The 19,086-nt window shown below is 43.1% G+C and overlaps 3 protein-coding genes across 4 annotated transcripts in view; 1 reads left to right on the top strand and 2 right to left on the bottom strand.

Moving 5' to 3' along the window:
* syne1a (spectrin repeat containing, nuclear envelope 1a) overlaps positions 1-4,836 on the top strand; it is a 75,553-nt gene extending 70,717 nt beyond the window's left edge. Inside the window, exons 104-110 of the mRNA XM_028397898.1 lie at positions 65-276; positions 543-749; positions 978-1,106; positions 1,214-1,465; positions 1,556-1,645; positions 2,175-2,233; positions 3,825-4,836. Of these exons, the coding sequence (XP_028253699.1) occupies positions 65-276; positions 543-749; positions 978-1,106; positions 1,214-1,465; positions 1,556-1,645; positions 2,175-2,233; positions 3,825-4,107 (1,232 nt within the window). The 3' untranslated portion in view covers positions 4,108-4,836. The remainder of the gene's footprint in view (positions 1-64; positions 277-542; positions 750-977; positions 1,107-1,213; positions 1,466-1,555; positions 1,646-2,174; positions 2,234-3,824) is intronic.
* Positions 4,837-5,311: 475 nt separating this feature from the next.
* esr1 (estrogen receptor 1) lies at positions 5,312-13,358 on the bottom strand. 2 transcript variants are annotated; one of them, XM_028396738.1, is made up of 10 exons: positions 13,181-13,358; positions 12,634-13,059; positions 11,764-11,972; positions 11,134-11,250; positions 10,595-10,779; positions 10,358-10,511; positions 8,883-9,021; positions 7,862-7,995; positions 7,179-7,362; positions 5,312-7,029 (listed from the first exon to the last, which is right to left on the bottom strand). In XM_028396738.1, exons 2-10 carry the CDS (start codon positions 12,927-12,929, stop codon positions 6,729-6,731), a joined length of 1,719 nt encoding a protein of 572 aa, XP_028252539.1. In that variant the 5' UTR covers positions 12,930-13,059; positions 13,181-13,358; the 3' UTR covers positions 5,312-6,728. The 2 variants fall into 2 exon arrangements, with proteins under 2 accessions (XP_028252539.1, XP_028252538.1); XM_028396737.1 differs by lacking the exon at positions 13,181-13,358 and having other exon boundaries at positions 12,634-13,170.
* Positions 13,359-15,791: 2,433 nt separating this feature from the next.
* Positions 15,792-18,552, bottom strand: dcph1 (damage control phosphatase 1). The gene is made up of 5 exons (XM_028396741.1): positions 18,472-18,552; positions 17,964-18,069; positions 17,635-17,876; positions 17,347-17,512; positions 15,792-16,996 (listed from the first exon to the last, which is right to left on the bottom strand). The coding sequence occupies exons 1-5, from the start codon at positions 18,531-18,533 to the stop codon at positions 16,217-16,219; spliced, it is 1,356 nt and encodes a 451-aa protein (XP_028252542.1). The 5' UTR covers positions 18,534-18,552; the 3' UTR covers positions 15,792-16,216.
* Between the last annotated feature and the right edge of the window lie 534 nt (positions 18,553-19,086).

Here is a 19,086-nt window from a genome sequence, read left to right as displayed (position 1 = left end):
TATATGTATATATATCACTATGTGAGCCTGGTCACATGATGTATTAACATCATTCCTCCTCTAGGTGTGATCGAACGCTGGGAGCTGATCCAGGCCCAGTCTCTAAGTGACAAACACAGACACAAACAGAACCTGCAGCAGTGGCAGCAGCTGATCGCTGATCTGCAGACCATGAGGGCCTGGCTGGGTCAGTCGGAGACCGAGCTCAGCCAGCTGCGAGGGCTCAATCTCAGCACAGACATACACACCATCCAGCAGAGAATTAAGAAGCTCAAGGTGGGTGTACAAAATATCTGTGTGATAGTTCCAGCACTGTTTAAGGGCCGAAGAAACTGGACAGGCCTGAAAGACATTCTTTATATCTAATCTGTAGTGACTCTGAGTGCAAGGTGTTGACCGTTTTACACACACACACCTCAGTATCTTTCATGTTACTCTATAAATACTCCATATCTACCTCAGCTATTTCTCCTGCCTGTTAGCACCTCTGTCCTCGGCCTGGTTTCAATGTAAATATCTTGAATAATTTTTTTTCCCTTTAGGAGCTGCAGAAGGCGATGGATGCCCATAAATCAGAGGTCCTGTCCATCAACCTGAGCAGTGCAGACTTCCTCCAATCAGAGCCTGATTCTGAGGAGGCGTGGGAGCTGAGGGACGGGCTGAAAGAGATAAACTCTCGTTGGGATCGGCTCAGTGTGTCGCTAGAGGCCTGGAGAGAAGAGCTGCAGAGAGCGCTGATGCAGTGCCAGGTACTGAAAACACACACCTCTGAGACAGGCTGCTACTGATGAGGATTGGCTCCAAAACAACATGTACAATTTACTTGTTTGCCACAAAGGCTTCATTTAGCATCGCAATGAGTGCAACAAGCATAGGTTTGAAATAAAACATACTTTCTTTACATTCCCCTACATTACAAGAAATGACAGGCCTAAATAGATTTTCAGCTAAGTAAGAAAGACATTGTGTGTTTTCAGGAGTTCCATGAGATGAGTCACGGTCTGCTGCTGTGGTTGGAGAACATCGACCGCAGGAGGAACGAAGTGGTTCCTGTCCATCAAAAAGCTGACCGTGAAACATTACGGGCCTGTCACAAAACTCTGACGGTATGCCTCCAGCCTTAGGTTAAAGTCTCCAGTGTTAACAGGCAGGTGCAGTATATCACAACACAAACTCAGTTGGTGACTCCTCTGTCTGATTTATCACCCCTCAGCAAATCAAGCGTGAGCTGGAAGACTCGCAGCAGAAAGTGTCGTCTCTTCAGGAGCTTTCAGCTCAGCTGCTGGTCAACACTAAACCTCAGACTCTGCAGACCTCAGAACAGATCCAGGTTCAGGGCAGCGAGTGCCTGGAGGCCCAGGAGAAGGTCCATGTGATCTGGAACAGGCTGAGGCTGCTCCAGCGAGAGGTCAGCTCAGACCTGGAGGGGCTGGAGAGGCGACTGGAGGCCACGGATAGGCATCAGGTCAGACCGGCTATAAGTTTGATTATTTAATGACAGTTTTACTTGATATGAATTTTACATTAACTGTGTTTGTTTCCATTTATTTTTTAGGATTTCTTACTACTACCTGTTGGAAAATCAGAAATGTGTGGCTCTGCTGCTTCTGGTTCAGAAGTGACCGTCCAAAGTCGCAAACGATTGGTAATGTTACTCCTCATAGTGTCCAGTAGGGGGAGCAAAGCAACATCACCCCTCTGATCCTCCATCCTCCATTCCCATCCCCTGTGTTTTTAGCAGTAGGAATGTTTTTTTTTGTTAACATGTCTGAATTGATCTGTTGACTGCTCCCACCTTCCCTGTATGAGCTGCCCCACATCATATGGATCTGCCAAATATCACAAGAAAACCTGGCTTTTCATTTCACTGAGATCAGACTTTTTGATGTTGAATATTATAATATGCATGAACAGAATCTACTTTTTAATGTACAGATCTTTTATGTTTTGTTTTTAATGGTAACTGTTCAGGGTGTAGCTTTGAGAAGCCAGATTTCTTGGTTCTGAAAGTCAGTCACCATCACTGATTATGTTGCTGATGATTTTTCCTCTAGCGATGTTATGGCTCTCTTTATGTTGTTATTTTTCTCTCATCTGAGGCTTTGCCTTTATTTGCCCTTGACTGAAACATTCTTTTCTTTCTTTTACCCCTCCCTGCTCATTATGCGGTACAGCCCCGAGGCAAAAGTAGTCAGGCCCACCCAGGACACCCTGAGAGCGGCCCGCGCCACAGGTACCTCTCTCCTGGACTCTAGAAACACGGGATGATGATGGAACCACAGCTGTACCAGCCTAGAAGCCTGATTTCTATTCATTTAACCCAAATCAGCCAATCATAATCAGCCATGTTTTATTCATTGATAAATAATTGGAATTATTAGATAATTTTGATTTCAATTCAATAAAATTATTTGATTGCTTCAAGGCTTTAACCCTGCGTTCCATGATCATCCCTCCTTCTAGAGACCATGTTTTCAGCTCTTAAACGGAGTGGAAGCGCCTACATCAGGCTGCTCCCTTCCTCCTTCAAATGTTTGATTTCACTGCTTCTCTTTGCCCTGCTGCTTTGAATGGCTTCATGAAGAACTGTGGCCCATCATTTGTTTTGCTTCTCCTTTTCCAGAGTAATTTTGTAGTACTCTGCTATTCCACTAGATGGCATTATGAGCCCCCCCACCTCAGTTGTCTGTTTTTCCTCCTCACGTTTCCTTTCCGTTTCATTCCTTTCATAGTTTTTCAGCAGGATATGATGCATTAGGTCCTGCAGGTCTTCCTTCTACATTAACTCCCACTTTCTCCTGTTTCCTTTCCAGACTTCTTTAACTCACCTGCCTCTGACTCATGTCTGTGATTTCTGTTGTCACAGACCTACCGAAAACTCAGCTAGACTTTTCACACTTTGCTCACCTCTCACTTGTGTGAGCCTTAAAACGTGAACACACACATGTGAAGTGCATATGCCTCCTCACAGCTGCAGCTGTCTTGTAGGATGGCGGACTAAGTGAAACTGCCTGGAGGGATGTCAGTGTGCCTGACCCTCCTTAAGCCTCAGTGAGGATGACTTGTAGTAAGAACATACTGTTCCTCTCCACGTGCCTTGGCACCAACACTGGAACTCTCCAGAGAAGCATTTCTCCTGCTTCTGTTTTGAATGATGTGGCATTGAACTCTCACATAGTCCGCTCTTAAGCCAGAGCGCCCCCCCACAACACACACACACCACCTCAAATGAGCCTCAGCCCCATATCTGTGAATGCTCGGGGTTAGCGGCCTGTTTGTGTGTCTGTTTTGTGTGTGTGTGTGTCTGCACGTGTCTTTCTCCCTGTTAGACTTGGGTCTCTTTGCTACATTGTGTTTTCACTTCCTGTTCGGTGTCTGTTGAGTCTTTTTACTTTCCTAAATGTGGGTAAAACAGTATTAGCAACATCACACCTGATGAACAAATCCTGTGGTCTATAAATTATCATAAATATAAAATGTTGTCTTTTATCACAAACAATAAGCTTGTCTCTGATTCCATTTGTGTAGTGACCTGTGCTAAACCACAGCCTAAGTTGGACTGTTTTAACTCCGAAATGCTGGATCATAAAGGAACAGTCCCCCTAAAATCATATGTTCAGATGTAGCTGTAGTCCATAGTGTTTTTTTATCAGTCTTGTTTTGATCTAGATGAACAAAAAGCTCTCCAGGAAAATATGATTGATATGTTTGTCTTTTTGGTGAAGTGACCATTTACTAAGGAACCTGCTTGATATGAAGGGGTGTTTCACCACAGCTGTGTGCAAATAGTTTCAAGTTTAACTTTTGTCTGGCTTTTCCTGCAGCCGGAGCAGATCACCAGGCGCCGCTGGATGCGTTTCCTCCCGTTCTGACCTCCTAGACAGTGCCGCCACCTCCCCCTCCCCCTCCCCCTCCCCCAAGAACCAGTCCTTCCTGCTGCGAGTCCTCAGAGCCGCACTCCCCGTCCACTTACTGCTCCTGCTGCTCATCGGCCTGGCCTGCCTTGTGCCCATGACCGAGGAGGATTACAGCTGCCACCATGCCAACAACTTCGCCCGCTCCTTCCATCCCATGCTGCACTACACCAATGGACCTCCGCCCATATGAGGAGCAGCTGACCCAGTCTACCTACTGCTTTGCCAAGGACTCTACTGAATGTTTCCTCCTCAACCTTTGCCCTAAAGCATCAGACTATGAAGTGACTCAGAGGTGATATGAAGACTCACTAACATTGCACACCCCACTCTCTCACCTCAGCACTCTCCAGACTAAAATGGACCTTCATCTGGAGACCCCCCCCCCCATGCCCCGCCGCCTTCTTCCCCAAATACTTCCTGTCATTTTAACTTAAATGTGTATATTATTTTTTAAGGTTTCTAAAGAAACCTGTGAAATCATTGAAAAACAAAGCACTATTTATATACTGTATGTTGGGAGCCAAAGTCAACCGTGCTTTTGTCCATATTATCCAGTGCTGCTACTATTTATTTAGTGTTAATAGATTGTTAGCATTGAGTAAGCTAAAGCCCCACCTTTAATGTGGGATGTTATAGAGTAGGCCTGCAGTTTGAGTAGCAATCATTCACAGTCTTAGGTGTGAAGAGTTTCATTCCAAAATGACACATTTGAAGATCTACTCAGACAAAATGACTGAACAGGAGTTCTCTCTGAAGGATGAGCTTCATGTTTTTTTTTTTTTTTTTTTGCGACACATTTTAAAAAGAACCTGAATTTTAAAGATGAGGTCTTCATATGATGATGAAGATAAAATCCGAACTTACAGCACTGACAACGGTACTGCACTGAAGCCCTCCAGCCAAGATGGCGACCCCCCCACCCCCCCTAAAAAAAAAAAAAAGCCAAGGCTGTTTTCTTTGTTTTTAATTTCAGTATTTAATCAGGTGGGACAAATATGAGGAAGAGCTCTCCTCTCTTGTTTTTATTTGTATATTATTGTTTGAAATGCCTTTGAATTTAGGCAGGTATTTTTTTATTTTTCTGTTTAAGCATGCACTTGAAGGTCCCCTCCTTTTATGAAAGCCAAACAATCACTGACAGTGTTTAAGTTGACGGCTGTGACACGAGAACAGTGTGCTTTGTAATAACTGCGATAATTATTCTGCGCTGGTGAGATGAGAGTCACAGTGCTGTTGAAACAGAACCTGTAAAAAAATGAAATATGAAAATGGTTATTTATGTATGTACAGTTTGCTAATGCCGAATAATCTCTTTGCAAATAATTAAACAGGAAGTGTTTACCTCTGTATTCAGAGCTTGATTTTGGCGCCTAGACAAAGTGATGAACAAGAGGTTTCCCAATTGATGTTTTTATTGATATGCACAGTAAACAAATGACAGTCAAGTCATGCTTGGTTGGATTTAAACACATTTCTGTTCAGATTTTAAGTGACAGCCAGCCACACTGTAATTGTGACCTTTTGTTGAATGTTTTTGTTAAAGCGTATTTTGTCACAGAGACCACACAGAACATCATTCCAGTAATTTACTATGTTAACAGTAAATCATAATACCCAGGAGAGGCTGAAGGACACACAGTGAAACAAGGTAAGGTTGTGTCCTGCTGCAAACCAGATGCTGCCAAAAAAACGTGATGTTTACTCAGGTGGTGTGGTCTCAGCCAGATAATGTCCCGACCCATTCTACATTATGAAATGGAGTCAAGGGCCATTTTTTATCCTTCACTGTAGCAGTCAAACAGATTGGCCTTATTAGTCAGACAAGACACCAAGTCAACCAACATTAAGAATGGTATGTTTCCATGGTAACACTGAGTGATGCCTGCTGATTTAATTCTTCAGGGAGGCAAACATTTAAGCTGGTCTGTCAGCCATATTTATTCCGTTAAGTGGTTTTTGGTGTTGTTGGTCGGACATAAAACGTGATGTTGCTTTGGCCCTGAAGACGTTTTATAGACAAAGCATCAGACTTAGTGTGTAGAAACTAAGAAAAAAAAAACATCTGATCTTTCTTCAGTTTCACTCAAATCCAGAAACTGTAAAACTGAAAATCTACATTCTTATATCTTTTGTTTAGGTGTGTAAATCCAACCAAACAAAAGTTACAGGTGCAAGTACACACAGAGAACAAACCTCCTGTACACAAAAAGCTGTGGATAACGCACAGTTAACCTGACAATAAAGCTTCCTTCATTTGGTAATCAGTGCTCTAGAGTTTGATCACAAAAACCTAACAGTTATCTCCTCAGCCGCTGATAATGTGATCACTAAAATATTTTTGTTGTGCACGTGTACACAACATACCTGATGTCTTTCACAACATTTGAATTAAAACACAAAATAGCTTGACGCTGTCATTTTGTGTTTAAGTCTGTAATCATCCCTTGAATGCAAAAGTAAAAATAATGCCCATTAGCCCCATAAACCCAAGAGGAAGTGCACTTTGGTCGACACAAACAGAAAAATTAGCTGCTTGTCATTTTAAATCACCATAACTAACACAGCGACACAATATGACCCAACAAAGCTGATAAAGGAATAAGCTGAAAGGCTGTTAGAGTCTGACTCAAAATCACAGATATTATGAAGGCTATTATAAAGCTCAGATTGAAGGTTGGAGCTTTTCAAAGGAGGAAATCTCCTTCAACAGCTATAAAATCACCTCATTTATAAATAATTCTCTCCTGAAATTCACATTTAACTTTAACCCCCTGAACCCTGTTCATTCTGATCTTCACCTGTTGCTTCGCTTCATAGGATGTGGGTGCAGTCAGAGCGGGAGCCTCCATACTGCAGGACGCCTGGACCTGAGGAGGCTCTGCTTGGGCTCTCGTGGCTGACTCGAGGTCCAGAACTGGAGCCAGCTGAGGACGAGGAGCTGCCACCACTGCTGCTGGTGAAGGAGGGAGGGTCTGTGTCGCCTTGGGTCCAGGCCTGAGCCGGTCTGTCTGGCCGGTGGAGGCGGTGAGCGTCCAGCATCTCCAGCAGCAGGTCGTACAGAGGCACTTTGTTCTTGCACTTCATGCTGTAGAGGTGCTCCATGCCTTTGTTGCTGCAGGGAACAGAAGCAGACAAACGTTCAGAGCCTTTAGCTGCCATTTTTGTTTTATTTAATTTTTATTAACAGAAGTATTTATGTTTCCCTACTAAGCACCCAGTCAGAATTATTCAAATGACTCACACGGGTCACATTAAGTTTACCTCATGTGCCTGATGTGGGAGAGTAGAAGGAGCAGCTGGGCCTGCCGTCTCGACTGCTGCTGAGCTGAGCATCCTGATTGGCTGATGTGATGAATGAGAGCATCGGTGATGGTGTCCAGCATGCTCTGCACTGCCACGCTGTTGTGAAGGGGCTCCATGGTTCCGGTGCAGAAAGAAAAGGCACCTGAACGAAAAAAAACATCAGCTCACCGCACGTTCAGCTTCAGTAATGAGTGACACACAGACCTGACTTACTTCACATAAAGCTTTAAGTACAGATGGAGTTTATATAATCAAAGGTTTATCTGGCTTCATCAGCTGAACCAGCCGTCATCTTACTCCTATTTCTGGTTTTACAGATTCCCATATAGAATGTATCAACTTCCAGCCCTCTGTGCTGTCTCATGTTGTCATGGGAACAGTTATCAGGCCTTTCCAGAACACTCTGTTCATCTGTGTGTGAGCCGCCCTCATAGCTACACCTCTGTGGGTGTAGTTTGACTCTTCAATATTTACTGTGATGGAAACCTGCGACACAATGTCCATGCAAACAAAACTGTGTGATTAAAACTTTTATTTTTTTTATTTGCAGTGAAGTGCCGCTGATGCAAGCCGACAGCGTTTCCAGGCAGCAGTAAAAACAGAGGAGGGGGTCAGCAGGCACAGCTCACATGTTGTCTTACCAGAGTTGAGTAAGATGATAGCTTTAAGACACACGAACTCCTCGGGTTTGAGTTTGAGCATGCGGAAGTGGGACGCAGTGGCCAACAGCATGTCGAAGATCTCGGCCATGCCCTCCACACAGTCGCCCTCGTTCCTGGAAAGCAGAGGAACAGACGGCTTTCAGACAAACAAAACAAAAAATCACACAAGAACTTTTTCAGACTCTGGTCCGCACTGCAGCAGCAGAGGAACAGGAGTTCATCTGCAGACATGGCTGTCCACAGAGCGGCCAGATAAACCACTAATGGACTAAATCACTGCGACATTCCATTTGTCGGCACAGTTGAAAAATGATAGAAAGACGGATAATATCCAGTTGTTGGAGTGCAAGATAACTTGGACAGCACAGAGCCAAGGGAATGTATCAACCCTGACCCACAGCATTTTAGTCATCATGTTCAATTGGTGAGGACACTCACACAGGGGCCAGGTTTCAGAGATAATACTCTGTAATACACTTCTGAATCAAATGGGACCATCAAGCACATCAGAGGGTAAAAGCTCTGTCTGTCTGCATGTCTCCCTCACCCCTCTCACTGTCTCCTCCTCTCTTTCTCTGAGGTAGATACTGTGGTTTGGCCAGCTTGTTTACTCGCAGGGAAATGGAGGGAACAGGCTGTGCCTGCAGAGCAGAAAACAGCCGCGTCTCATGTCTCCCACTACCTCTATTTTCTTGTCCTCTCTCGCTCCCTGTCATCTCTCCCTGCGTAGTTCTTCGTTTTTCATCATTCCTCGCATTGAGGACTTGATTAAATCTCAGTCCTGGTTGCCAGCTCAGCACTGTAATGATGAGGGGTATTTCAAGGTAGAGAGCGGCTGCTCTCCTCTCCATGGGGAACATGTAATTAGTCTTTCAATCTGCGACAGATGTGTTGGGATGGCACAATGGCTGGCATGGTGTGAAATGGAAAATCTACAATGCTGATGTATCACTCCTAAGGGTAAGATGGAGAAAATAAGGAGAGGAGTGCTCCTCACTACCTGTCCAGTATGAGATCCTGTGCGAAGATGAGTTTTCCGGGGCAGTGGATTGACCTCCAGATGAGACCGATCATCAGCACCTCCAGCCACGAGCTCTCCAGCAGCTGCACCTGATCGTGGAGGGAGAGCTGCAGAAAACCTACAAAGACACAGGCCAGGTGCACGATGAGGAGCATCTCTGTGACCCACACCACATCAGACAGAGGAACTACAGGGGGTGACATGTCAGTGTCATTTCTACTTATCTTCAGGGCACTCATGAATGTAGAACATTAATGCTGTTGTTTTCTTCTGAACACAAAATTCAGTGAAACCCTTCAATCATTGCACTCAGCTGGCTCATTTCATCTGTAATTACTACCAATTCACTCCTATTGTGCCCCTGTTTGGGACTCCTTGTAATTAAAATTGTGTGCCTTTGGGCTTTTAGTGACGCAGGTTATAACACCTCAGGTTTACAGAGAGGCTGTCAGCTCTGTGTGACAGAAAGCAAACGGGTGATGTGACTGATGGTGCATTTAAGCTCGATGGGGTGCCAGCAGATTGACTAAACAATGCTCTCAAAGGTGATGACTGTAATTACCATTGTAATGGATGTGTATGTGTGTGTGTGTGTGTGTGTGTGTGTGCTTTGACTGTACAGGTCTCCGATCTCTGCTGTTGCCTAAGAAGTCAAAACAGAGTAACAGCCACTGTCACACTCACTCCAAGCTTTTAAAAGTGCATCTTCGTTTTAGACAAACATACAACAGATGTCATGATGCTCCAATGACTCACATGCTTTATGTCTGACAAGCATCAGAACATCAACCTGTAGCTACACACACAAGCTGGAGGCCAGACATGTGCAAAGTATTCAGTATTCAACGTTCAAGTAAAGGATTAGAGCTCCACCTTTACAAACAAACATCATGAAAAAACAGCTGTTAGCCTATGTTCTCTTCCTTTCTTAATGTACTTATTGTACCAGAAATGAAAGCAACACATGTATCAATATATATTTATTAATGTAAGCTTAACCGTGACACAGCCGTTTACCCTGGATCAATGTTCATGTCCATACACTGTATGACACATTGACAGTGTGTCAGGACTGTTTCTAAAACCAGAATTGTTGGTGGGTTGGGTAGAACAGCTGTTAGACATTCCTCCTGATGAATTATTAACTCATATCATATATATTATATCTGGTTCATTGAGGACAATAAAAAGCGTTCTACCTGCACTGAGTTCTGACCAGGATACAGCCAAAGCTTAGGCAGCATGTGGCAAACCAATGTCAGTGGTATGTCTGTAGTTGCTGTCTAATATGGCTGCACAGGGCCGAGCTAGTAAAATCAGTTCCAGTCTTTTTACTTCTAACTGTACTGTATTTTGGATCATTTAAAGACTAGGATTATTCATTCTTGTGCCTCCATGTTAATAATAATTAATAATAATAATAATAATTTTATTATTTTTTAAATCACACTAACCTGGAAGCTTCTTGGCCCACGCAATCATGTGCACCAGCTCCTTGTCAGCCATGCTGGTGAGCAGGGTCATCATGGTGACCTCAGTGTAGGGTCGGCTCAGCTTCTGACGGGAGCACAGGATGGGGGGCTCTGCGCCCTGGAGCAGGAGGAGGACCTGAGGGCATGGAAGGTAAGTCAGTCCATGTAGAGAGCAGGAAGTAAGAGAGTAAATTCTATCCTAACACTGTGGGTCAGCACCTGATCAGGAGACATGTGCGTCACTGAAGATTTTCCTACACCCCCACCAGCGCTGCTGCTGTGCTTCCTACCATCCTGAGGGGGCGCCGTTTTCTGCTCCAGGTCTTTTGCAGCCTTCTCTTTGTCGCTGATGCCAGTCCGCCGCTTGTCGCGTCTCAAAACACGACCGCGGTCTTTACGCACACCTAAAGCACACAGCAGAGGCTTAATACAACAAAACACGCCCACAGACACACACATCACTCCCTCATAACTTCATATCCTGTCCTGTGAAGTTCATGTGGAAGCTGAGCAGTGATTCAAGAAGTATGAAAACAAAAATGTGGGTGGACTCCTTAAGAGGAAATCTCTTCAAGGTCATGTTAAAGTTAGTCTCAATCTTATCTGCATCCACCAGCACTCTCATATTTGTGCCAATGTTTTCTGAAACACGATTGATTAATGACTAATTTAAACAAAAAGGGTCATCATCAATGATTTTACTGGCATTAAAAAAGATGGATTAGCCTTTTTTAATAATGTAAAATCTTGTAACTCGCCTCCTTTCATCATGCCCACTTCGTAACACTTCCTGAGACGGCAGGCCTGGCAGCTCTTCCTCCGATTCCTGTCGATAGTACACTGATTGGTCGCAGGGCACATGTAGTCATTGTGACCTGAAAGGAAGAAAATCTATTACTCTCAGCCCCCTTATTCCACTCCGGTATTCAGTTCAGTTTCAGATTATTTAGTAGCAGGAACACTCTATTCCCATTTTAAATGAATCTGAGATGGAGAAAATTAAAAACATGGCATCTTGGCTTTGTCATCGCCATGGAGATCTTCATGACCTGTCTTTCTTCATACTTTGTATCAATATCCCACAGCAGCATATTATAAGCATGACTAAGCCTTCAAGAAGATTAAGGTGTGTGTGCACACAGAGCCACCATATATGAAAAAATAAATCGAGTAAAATGGCTTATTTATCTCCATATTAACACCTATAAGCAGAACATGATACATCAAATTATTTTAAATACTAAACTTTGATTTTCTCTCTATGTTCTTTGAATTCAAAAGTCTCAGAAGATAATACAGAAACTAAAACATTTGAGTATTTCTGATTAAACTGTAGAGTGTGACAAAACAATCCACATAGGATTACATCCACTGTCCACACTTCCTACCCTGGATGCTCCTCTTGAAAAAGGCCTTGCAGCCCTCGCAGGACCACACCCCGTAGTGGTACCCCGAGGCGTAGTCACTGCACACGGCACAGAAACGCGTCTCTTTGGTCATCTCGAAGCCCCCGGTTCCAGCTCCCAGCTCCCCCACACTGTACGCCTCGTCACGGGTGCAACACTGCTCGTCTCTGGAGACCGGCTGGTGACTGGATCTAAAACATGAATTTTAATCTGATCATTTTGTGGTTTCATACAGATAATGGGCTACTGTGTTACAATAATTAGATAGTCAATAGTCTGTGCAGACTTTGGCAAATGTTAACAGCCAACAGCGCCCAGACTTTCATCTGACAGGGGCTGACTGCGAGAGCAGAGTACTATTTTCCACCTGAGCAAGGACACAATATGCACTTCTGTTCTTACGTATTGTTCCTTTCTCAAGGTCCTGGACAAAGACCTTAATCTCTGGAATTAGAAACCAGGACAAGGCTTGATCCTTTTCTATAGAGATAATGCTCATGTTTTGTATAAAGCAAGAGATTAAAAGCGATGCCATTATATAATTATGGTTTCTTTATGATAACATTTTAGGGCTTTACTGCAGAGGCACTGCCATAATTCAGAAAACAGAGGTTTTTTTTCTTTTCTTGGCACTTTTTCTTTTACTTTTGTAAATCACAATTGAACAAATTTAAAAAATCTCCCCAACAATTCAGAGAAATTAATTTCTGAATGTCAGCAGAGGATAAAAAAATATAACTAATATAAGTTTATTTACTGATTCATGAAATCAAAGGGCGAATCATACCTGCTGAGAGAGTCGAGCAGTAACAGTCGCTTCTCCCCATATACAGAAAAACTGTGCTCCCTTACCTGTAGACGGGTGTGGATGTGCTTTCCAGATAGTGGTGGCTGGGTGGGTGCATAAAGGGGCTGAGCCGTGGGCTGGAGGGCACAAACACAAGAGGACTGGTCGGCCCATTGCCCGTGGACTGAATGCTGCCATCAGAGGGGGGTCCATGGGCGTCCAGAGGAGCAGAGTAGTAGCCACTGGTAGAGTTGCTGTAAAGAGGAGTCGGGGCTGGTGTAGGGGAGGCATAGTCGTATGTCCCTTCTAGGAAGTCCACAGTGGCGACCCCTCCAGATCCCCGGCTCTCTTCGGGGTACATGTCACTGAGTGGGGCACAGGGTGTAGGCGAGACACACGGTGGGGAGAGGGTCTCCAGCTCTGAGGAGGTTGGGCTAATCCTGGGTCTGAGTACTGGTCCGCACGGCTGCCGGCTCTGCACCGGGCTCTGCCTGAGCAACATCACAGCACAACAGCAGTGATAAGCAACATGATTTAGACTTGCGCTCCCATTTGCTGAGAGGGGGAGTGGAGGAGAACGCTGCTCTCCCTCTGCCTTCACTCTTTCCTCACCCTTTCTCTCTGGGTGCCTTCTTTACAACAGAGACTGTCTTCTTTCCAACAAGTCCTGAAGCTTTGTCTGCCTCCAGCTTCAGCTCACCAAGCGCCAAAAGAATAAAGGACTCCTCCCTGCCTCCCTTAGTTTTTCATCGGGTGAGCATTTTCCTCTGTTCCTTTAATACCTCTTTACTGAAGTGTGTGTGTGTGTGTGTGGGGGGGGGGGGGGGGGGGGTGCTGGTGGGACACAGGAAAGAGCATGGACAGAAATAGTGATTTCCAAACAACTTTCCTGTCTTTCCCCTTTAACTTTGTCTTAATAAATATAATATAATAAACAAAAACATTGTAGCTGGTTTGCAAAAGGCTGCTGTAAACCAGCTGTAAGGCTTTGAGTATTTATTCTTCATTTAAGCTGCACACACACACACACAAGTGTGATTTATGTCCTCTCTATTTGAAGCCACAATGACAAACATACCAGAGACTCTGCATTAAATCTGTGGAAATTAGATACAAGTCCATTTTTTAACGAACCTAAACAAAAAGGAGATCTACCATGATACACCACTCACCTCTCACACATGAGCCATCCTCGTGTCTGCTTGGAAACACAGGCTGTTTGATTCCTCGCTCTTCCTCTCCGCTTGCCTCACAGACATCTGGCAGGGCTCTTTGGACACAATGGGAACAGTGGAAAGGTTAAAAAAGGATAAACAAATTAAAGACGTATCCAAATCGATAGCTGTGCTGTGTTTAAGTGCCAGGTCACCACAACACAGCAAACAAAGCAGGTCAAATCTTATTCTGACAGCCAGTCATTACACAATCCTTTTTATATTTTTTTTCCAATGCTTCACAAAGTCTCACATAAAACAGAGAACCACACATAAAGTAAACAGATCAAAAGAGACTAAGTGACGTAAATAAATGAAATAAATAATCCAAGGAATGTGTGTTTTTATATTTACAGCACAGAGGTTCCAGGTTTGTGATTGCCAGAGATCCTTTTTGTCCTTGGATGTTTTGGGACCAGGAGTCAAGGTGAAAAAAAAAACAACCTTGTGAGCTGAAATGCTTCTAACAAAAAATATTATATATAAAAAATAAACATAACCAGTCAAATTATTTAAAAAAAAAAACAGTTTTAAATTTGTCATTGTCATTTACAAATTTGAAAAAAAAAGCTCACATGCAGCTGCTGACGACCCCCACAGCTGAAAAAAAACATGGCACAGAGCTTCATTTTCTCTTGTCTGTGCAACATCTTTCCTAAGTAAACACACCAATTTTCAGGACATGTCAGGTCAAGGGGAAAACAAGTAGCATTGAACATATGAATTTTCTATTTTTTCCATTTCCCTTGAAATAAAATGAAAGACATGGTTCACATTAGGAAATAAGCGAATGAAACAGCTAAATGACTGAAAATGGTTGAAGATAGGGTGCTTCTTGCAGTAATTGACTTCATTGTCATAACAGCAGCCACATTCACAAAGCATGACAGCAGCCTAAAATTGTGCCATTCAGGTTTTCCAGCTGAGAATTGTAATGCACATGTTGCAGCATTTCCAGCTGTTCTGTTGGCTGTTTTTCGGGGTCCAACCTGACCCGAGTGCGCGAATGAACGGTCAAAGGAAACAACAACTGCTATAAAATAAAGACAAAACATCACACTATTAAAAGTATCTAAGATATGTATTAATGGATGATTTTAGGTTCATACAGGCACATGTTTACAGTTGTAGAAGACGTGATTCATTACATTTGGCTGTGTGTGTAAATGGAGTACTGATACTGAAGTGATTTAACAGTAAGTATAGTGGAAGCAAAGGATCGGTCAATTATTAAAATTCTTCTTTTTTTTTTAAACAGATGTATTTTTCTCTAGCAGCATTGGCTTGAATCCAACAAGCATTATATCTAAAATACTGTGACAATGAAGATTCATATGACATAACAGTGAGCACAAAGACACCAACATTTGTCTACACAGATACAGATGTCTGGGGTTTGCATTTTAAACAAAACAACCACTGTTTTTGTTACACTGCTCCAATAACAATTTACCCCCTATCAAACCGAGGAAGCAGTCCTGAAATGATGTCACGGCTGCTTCCAGGGAATTGTTTAAAGTGGCATTAGTGACGTAATTGAAAGTGGTTTTCACCCATGCATATTAATTAAAAACCAGTGCAAGAATTAAACAAGCTGAGCTGAATTAACAGTAACTTTTCTATTCAGCTACATGCAAGTTTTACCACTCTACAGATCAATATACAGTATTCCTCATAAATTACCACCATCTACAATAACCTGTAAACATTACGACTTAATTCAGTGTGTTCAACACTGAGAGATCTGCTTTAAAGTGCAGCTGTAATGAGTCCTAAACTCCAGATATGCATGGCTTTTATGTGTCTTTAAAAGGTTGGCAGTGTCCAACAAGTGAGTAGATGAGACTACAAAGACATTCTTTATCATTGTGTCAAATGGGTCAAGTCTGCAAAGCTCAGTGGTGGTGATGTTGTAGCCATGCGTCCATGGTGCTATTTATTTAGAGCAGAACATTAACTTTTTTTTACTTTTGGCGTTAAGTAGATTATTTTGTTATACACAACATGACAGTAATAGAAGTCATTCATCACAGGGTTTATTCTCTGCAATAATCCACAAGCTAACAAAAACATCCTAAAGGTGATTTTTTTTTTTTTTTTATAGGTCTGATGCTAATTTCTGGGATTGACCTACAAAACGCCTGTGGCACACAGATTGATATGTTAGCTCTGAGGATGCATTTGTTAGTTTTTTCAGGTTTACCGTAAATGGAACGTGCTGACATACTAAACATGATAATAAACATGTGAAAATAATTATTCTACAGCAGTCCCTCTGTTACTGTGCCCTTCCTTATCAAACTTAAGTGCTAACTGACAATGAAAAACAAAAACACACCTTAACTATAACTTCACTGCTCTTGCTTATGGTACTTTTTCTGGTAATGTTCTTGAAAGTCCACATCTTCTCAATGGGATCTGCAGGTCAGGCTTACTATTCTGACTTTTGGCTGTAGAACTGAATGATGGCGTATTTGCCGCTGGTCATCCAGTTTGGATCATTGGAGGTGAGCTTCTCTCCTTGACCTGGCTGCAAACCGACCTGCACATTGGCCTTGAGAGTCCGGAGGCTACACAGTGGCGCTGGCCCAAATCCTCGCAGTGCCGCATTGAAGCTCACTGTGTGGTCCCAGTCTCTGTCACCTGTCAGCTTCCTGTAGTTGAGATCACCTTTAAACAGGGCCAGGTCTGCCCCCTGCAGGCTGGCATACAGGTCAGGAGCATCAGCTGCCATGTCACAGAACTCATGGGGCTGGGTCCAGAAAGGATGGTCATGATAGCACCACACACCCTCTTTCACAAAGTGCTGCCACTGGACACCACTCTTGGACATCCACTTGTGATTGGCTGCCATGGTCTGTCTGATGGTCCACTGAAAATCATTAGCTGTGACATCAGAGACAAACCAGGGGAAAGATTTGCCGTGAAAATGGATCTGTCGTGCAAGGCCAGAGGATACCAGGAAGTCTGCTAAGACCAAGTCAGTGACTAACTCAAAACCAGCATTGTCTAGTACAATGTCCACTCTGCTGGCACTGGTCATCCCTGTCTGTCCAGGCCTCTGAGCAGAAATAAGAGTTGACCATACCAAGTTAGAGTCATCCACCAAGACGAAGGGCTGCAAACTGCTGAGGGACTCTATCGGGCTGGTCTTCTGTGAGTTCTCTTGGCCAGCAGAGATAGACAAATCACACTTGTTCCCCCAAAGAGAAGCCTGAAGAAGCACATGAATATTGTCACTGCATAGCAATGCAAAATGCTATTTTTTATTTAAATACACATATGGAGCTTTGATATCACTGAACTATCAGATACATTGCATGACATCCTATGCATAGATCTTCATGGCTTATATGAAGCAAATTCTATAGTTGTAGAGCTGAATTCTGTGTCCAGCTTATTTTTTACTTTACATAACAGCATCTAATTAATTGAATTAAGAATCCCTCCTCTTAGTTATAGTCACAATCATTGACATTTCTATAGAAAGCCTTCTAGCTCTAAAATATGCTGTACTAACAACAAAAACAACACAATTTTATACAGGCATCTCAACATACTGACCTGTAGAAATTTATTAAAATGCTCAAACAGTTGATTCTTGGAGAGCTCCTCCATGTTCTTTTTGATGCCCTCTAAGTAGGTACACAAGGCCATTATAGCACGCTGGGACTCAAAATAGCTCTGAGTCTTGCCCTCATTAAAGACATCGAAATCACTGATGGGGGGACTGATGTAAAAAGGGAACAGAAGAAGAACACAACAGAATAAATATGCATTAACTTCTCCAGTAACTCATTTTAATCATTTAGCAAATACTGTATTTCCTTGAAAGACCTAAATGCTTCCTACTTGAGCAGGAGGGCCTCCTGAATCTTCCGGTACATGTAGCACTCCACGTATAGCCAGGGAGACTTGAACCAGCTGACAGACTCCTGGTCCCCTTGCAGTCTCTGTTGTCTCTGCAGGTACTGGTTCCAAGACTCTGTGTCTTGCTGGTCGTCTGTCAGAGGTAGCACCGGTTTATCTGTTTGCAGCTCATTCCTCAGTTTAGACAACAGAGATATCGCTTGTTTTTCTGCATGTATACCTTCCTGTATTAAACAGAACGAGAAGACACAACCAAGATTTCAAATAAATCCTGTATTTCCAGAATACGGCTAACCAGAAACAGTCCTTACCTCTCCATATTCTTCAAAAAACTTGTTCTTGTTGCGATGTATGGTGTCAATAACTTTAGTTAGGATGGTTGGCAATCGGTCTCTTATAGTCAAGTAAGCAAATGACCTGTAGCGAAAAAGATAGTCAACAATTCGTACTTTTGAATTTGTAGTAGCAACTGCACAGTATAGGCTGACAAGGAAGCTAACCAGCTTACTAGCAACAGTTTATCGCTATCTTTGCGGATGTTTCGCTACAAAACGATCATTCCGAACTAAATGGTGTAGATATGTGGACACACTTGCTGTTAATGAGACACTTGTCATTGCTTGCCTCGTCAAAGAGTTAGCGTCACACCTGTGCGTGTATACACAGTCGTTACCAACTTAAGTGAACGACAGCTAGCAAACAGCTAATGCTACTGCTAGTCTGCCCAAGCTAACGTTATTTAGACGTTTTGAAGCAGCGCCGTAGTTTTACATCTTAATTAACACACAGACAAAGTCGTTCAAGCACATGTCAACATACCCAACTACTTTGGCAGACAGTGAAGGGGGAACTTCGTGCACAGTTTGATCCGCCGCCATCATTACAGCAGTGGGAGACGATTCAAATATTCAAACTTTATTAACAAAACTAGGAGGACAATGGTTTTTGGTAAAACGTGACGTGATAAAACGACATAGACGTGTATGTTTTTATGGAGACCAACAAGCAATTACCCGGAATACCTCAAGCTTCTTTTATTTCTAGTAAATAATTTTGTTTTAATATTTTTTTCTGTTACTGTTGAATTTTAATTTAGGATACGATGCTGCCATCTAGCGGTTGAACTGTAAAGTGCAATGTTGGCAAATTTATCATGAATGTTGCTGTGATTGCATTTTAATTATATCTTGTCGCTTTTTTTACTTGTAACTTACTTAACTGCATATAACTGACGTCTTACATTGGTTCTTGTGTGAGGTTGACTCCTCAGTGCTGCGCGTCGCCGCAATGCGCATGACATTCAGCTGTTGCGGCAGCACCCCGAGCATCCCTTGTTGTCCGGGGCAACAGTTGTCATGGAGACATCGATTCAGCCTATTAGAAAAGGCCAGAATTCGAACCCCTGAGGCGTTTTGGCGGGAAAGGGGGAGGAGG

Source organism: Parambassis ranga, chromosome 24 (genome assembly GCF_900634625.1).
Source record: "Parambassis ranga chromosome 24, fParRan2.1, whole genome shotgun sequence".
Lineage (NCBI taxonomy): Eukaryota > Metazoa > Chordata > Actinopteri > Ambassidae > Parambassis > Parambassis ranga.
The sequence above is the reverse complement of the archived record's forward strand: the minus strand, read 5'-3'. Positions and strand labels throughout refer to the sequence as shown.

Coding starts and splice junctions, on each gene's coding strand:
- esr1 (XM_028396737.1), bottom strand. CDS start 13,070: ATGTTGCTCAGGCAGAGCCCGGTGCAGAGCCGGCAGCCGTGCGGACCA. Junction 11,973..12,633: donor ACATCCACACCCGTCTACAG/GTAAGGGAGCAC, acceptor TTCATGTTTTAG/ATCCAGTCACCAGCCGGTCT. Junction 7,030..7,178: donor TCCCACATCAGGCACATGAG/GTAAACTTAATG, acceptor TGTTCCCTGCAG/CAACAAAGGCATGGAGCACC.
- dcph1 (XM_028396741.1), bottom strand. CDS start 18,533: ATGATGGCGGCGGATCAAACTGTGCACGAAGTTCCCCCTTCACTGTCT. Junction 18,070..18,471: donor CTGTCTGCCAAAGTAGTTGG/GTATGTTGACAT, acceptor TTTTCGCTACAG/GTCATTTGCTTACTTGACTA. Junction 17,513..17,634: donor CAGGAGGCCCTCCTGCTCAA/GTAGGAAGCATT, acceptor TTTTTACATCAG/TCCCCCCATCAGTGATTTCG.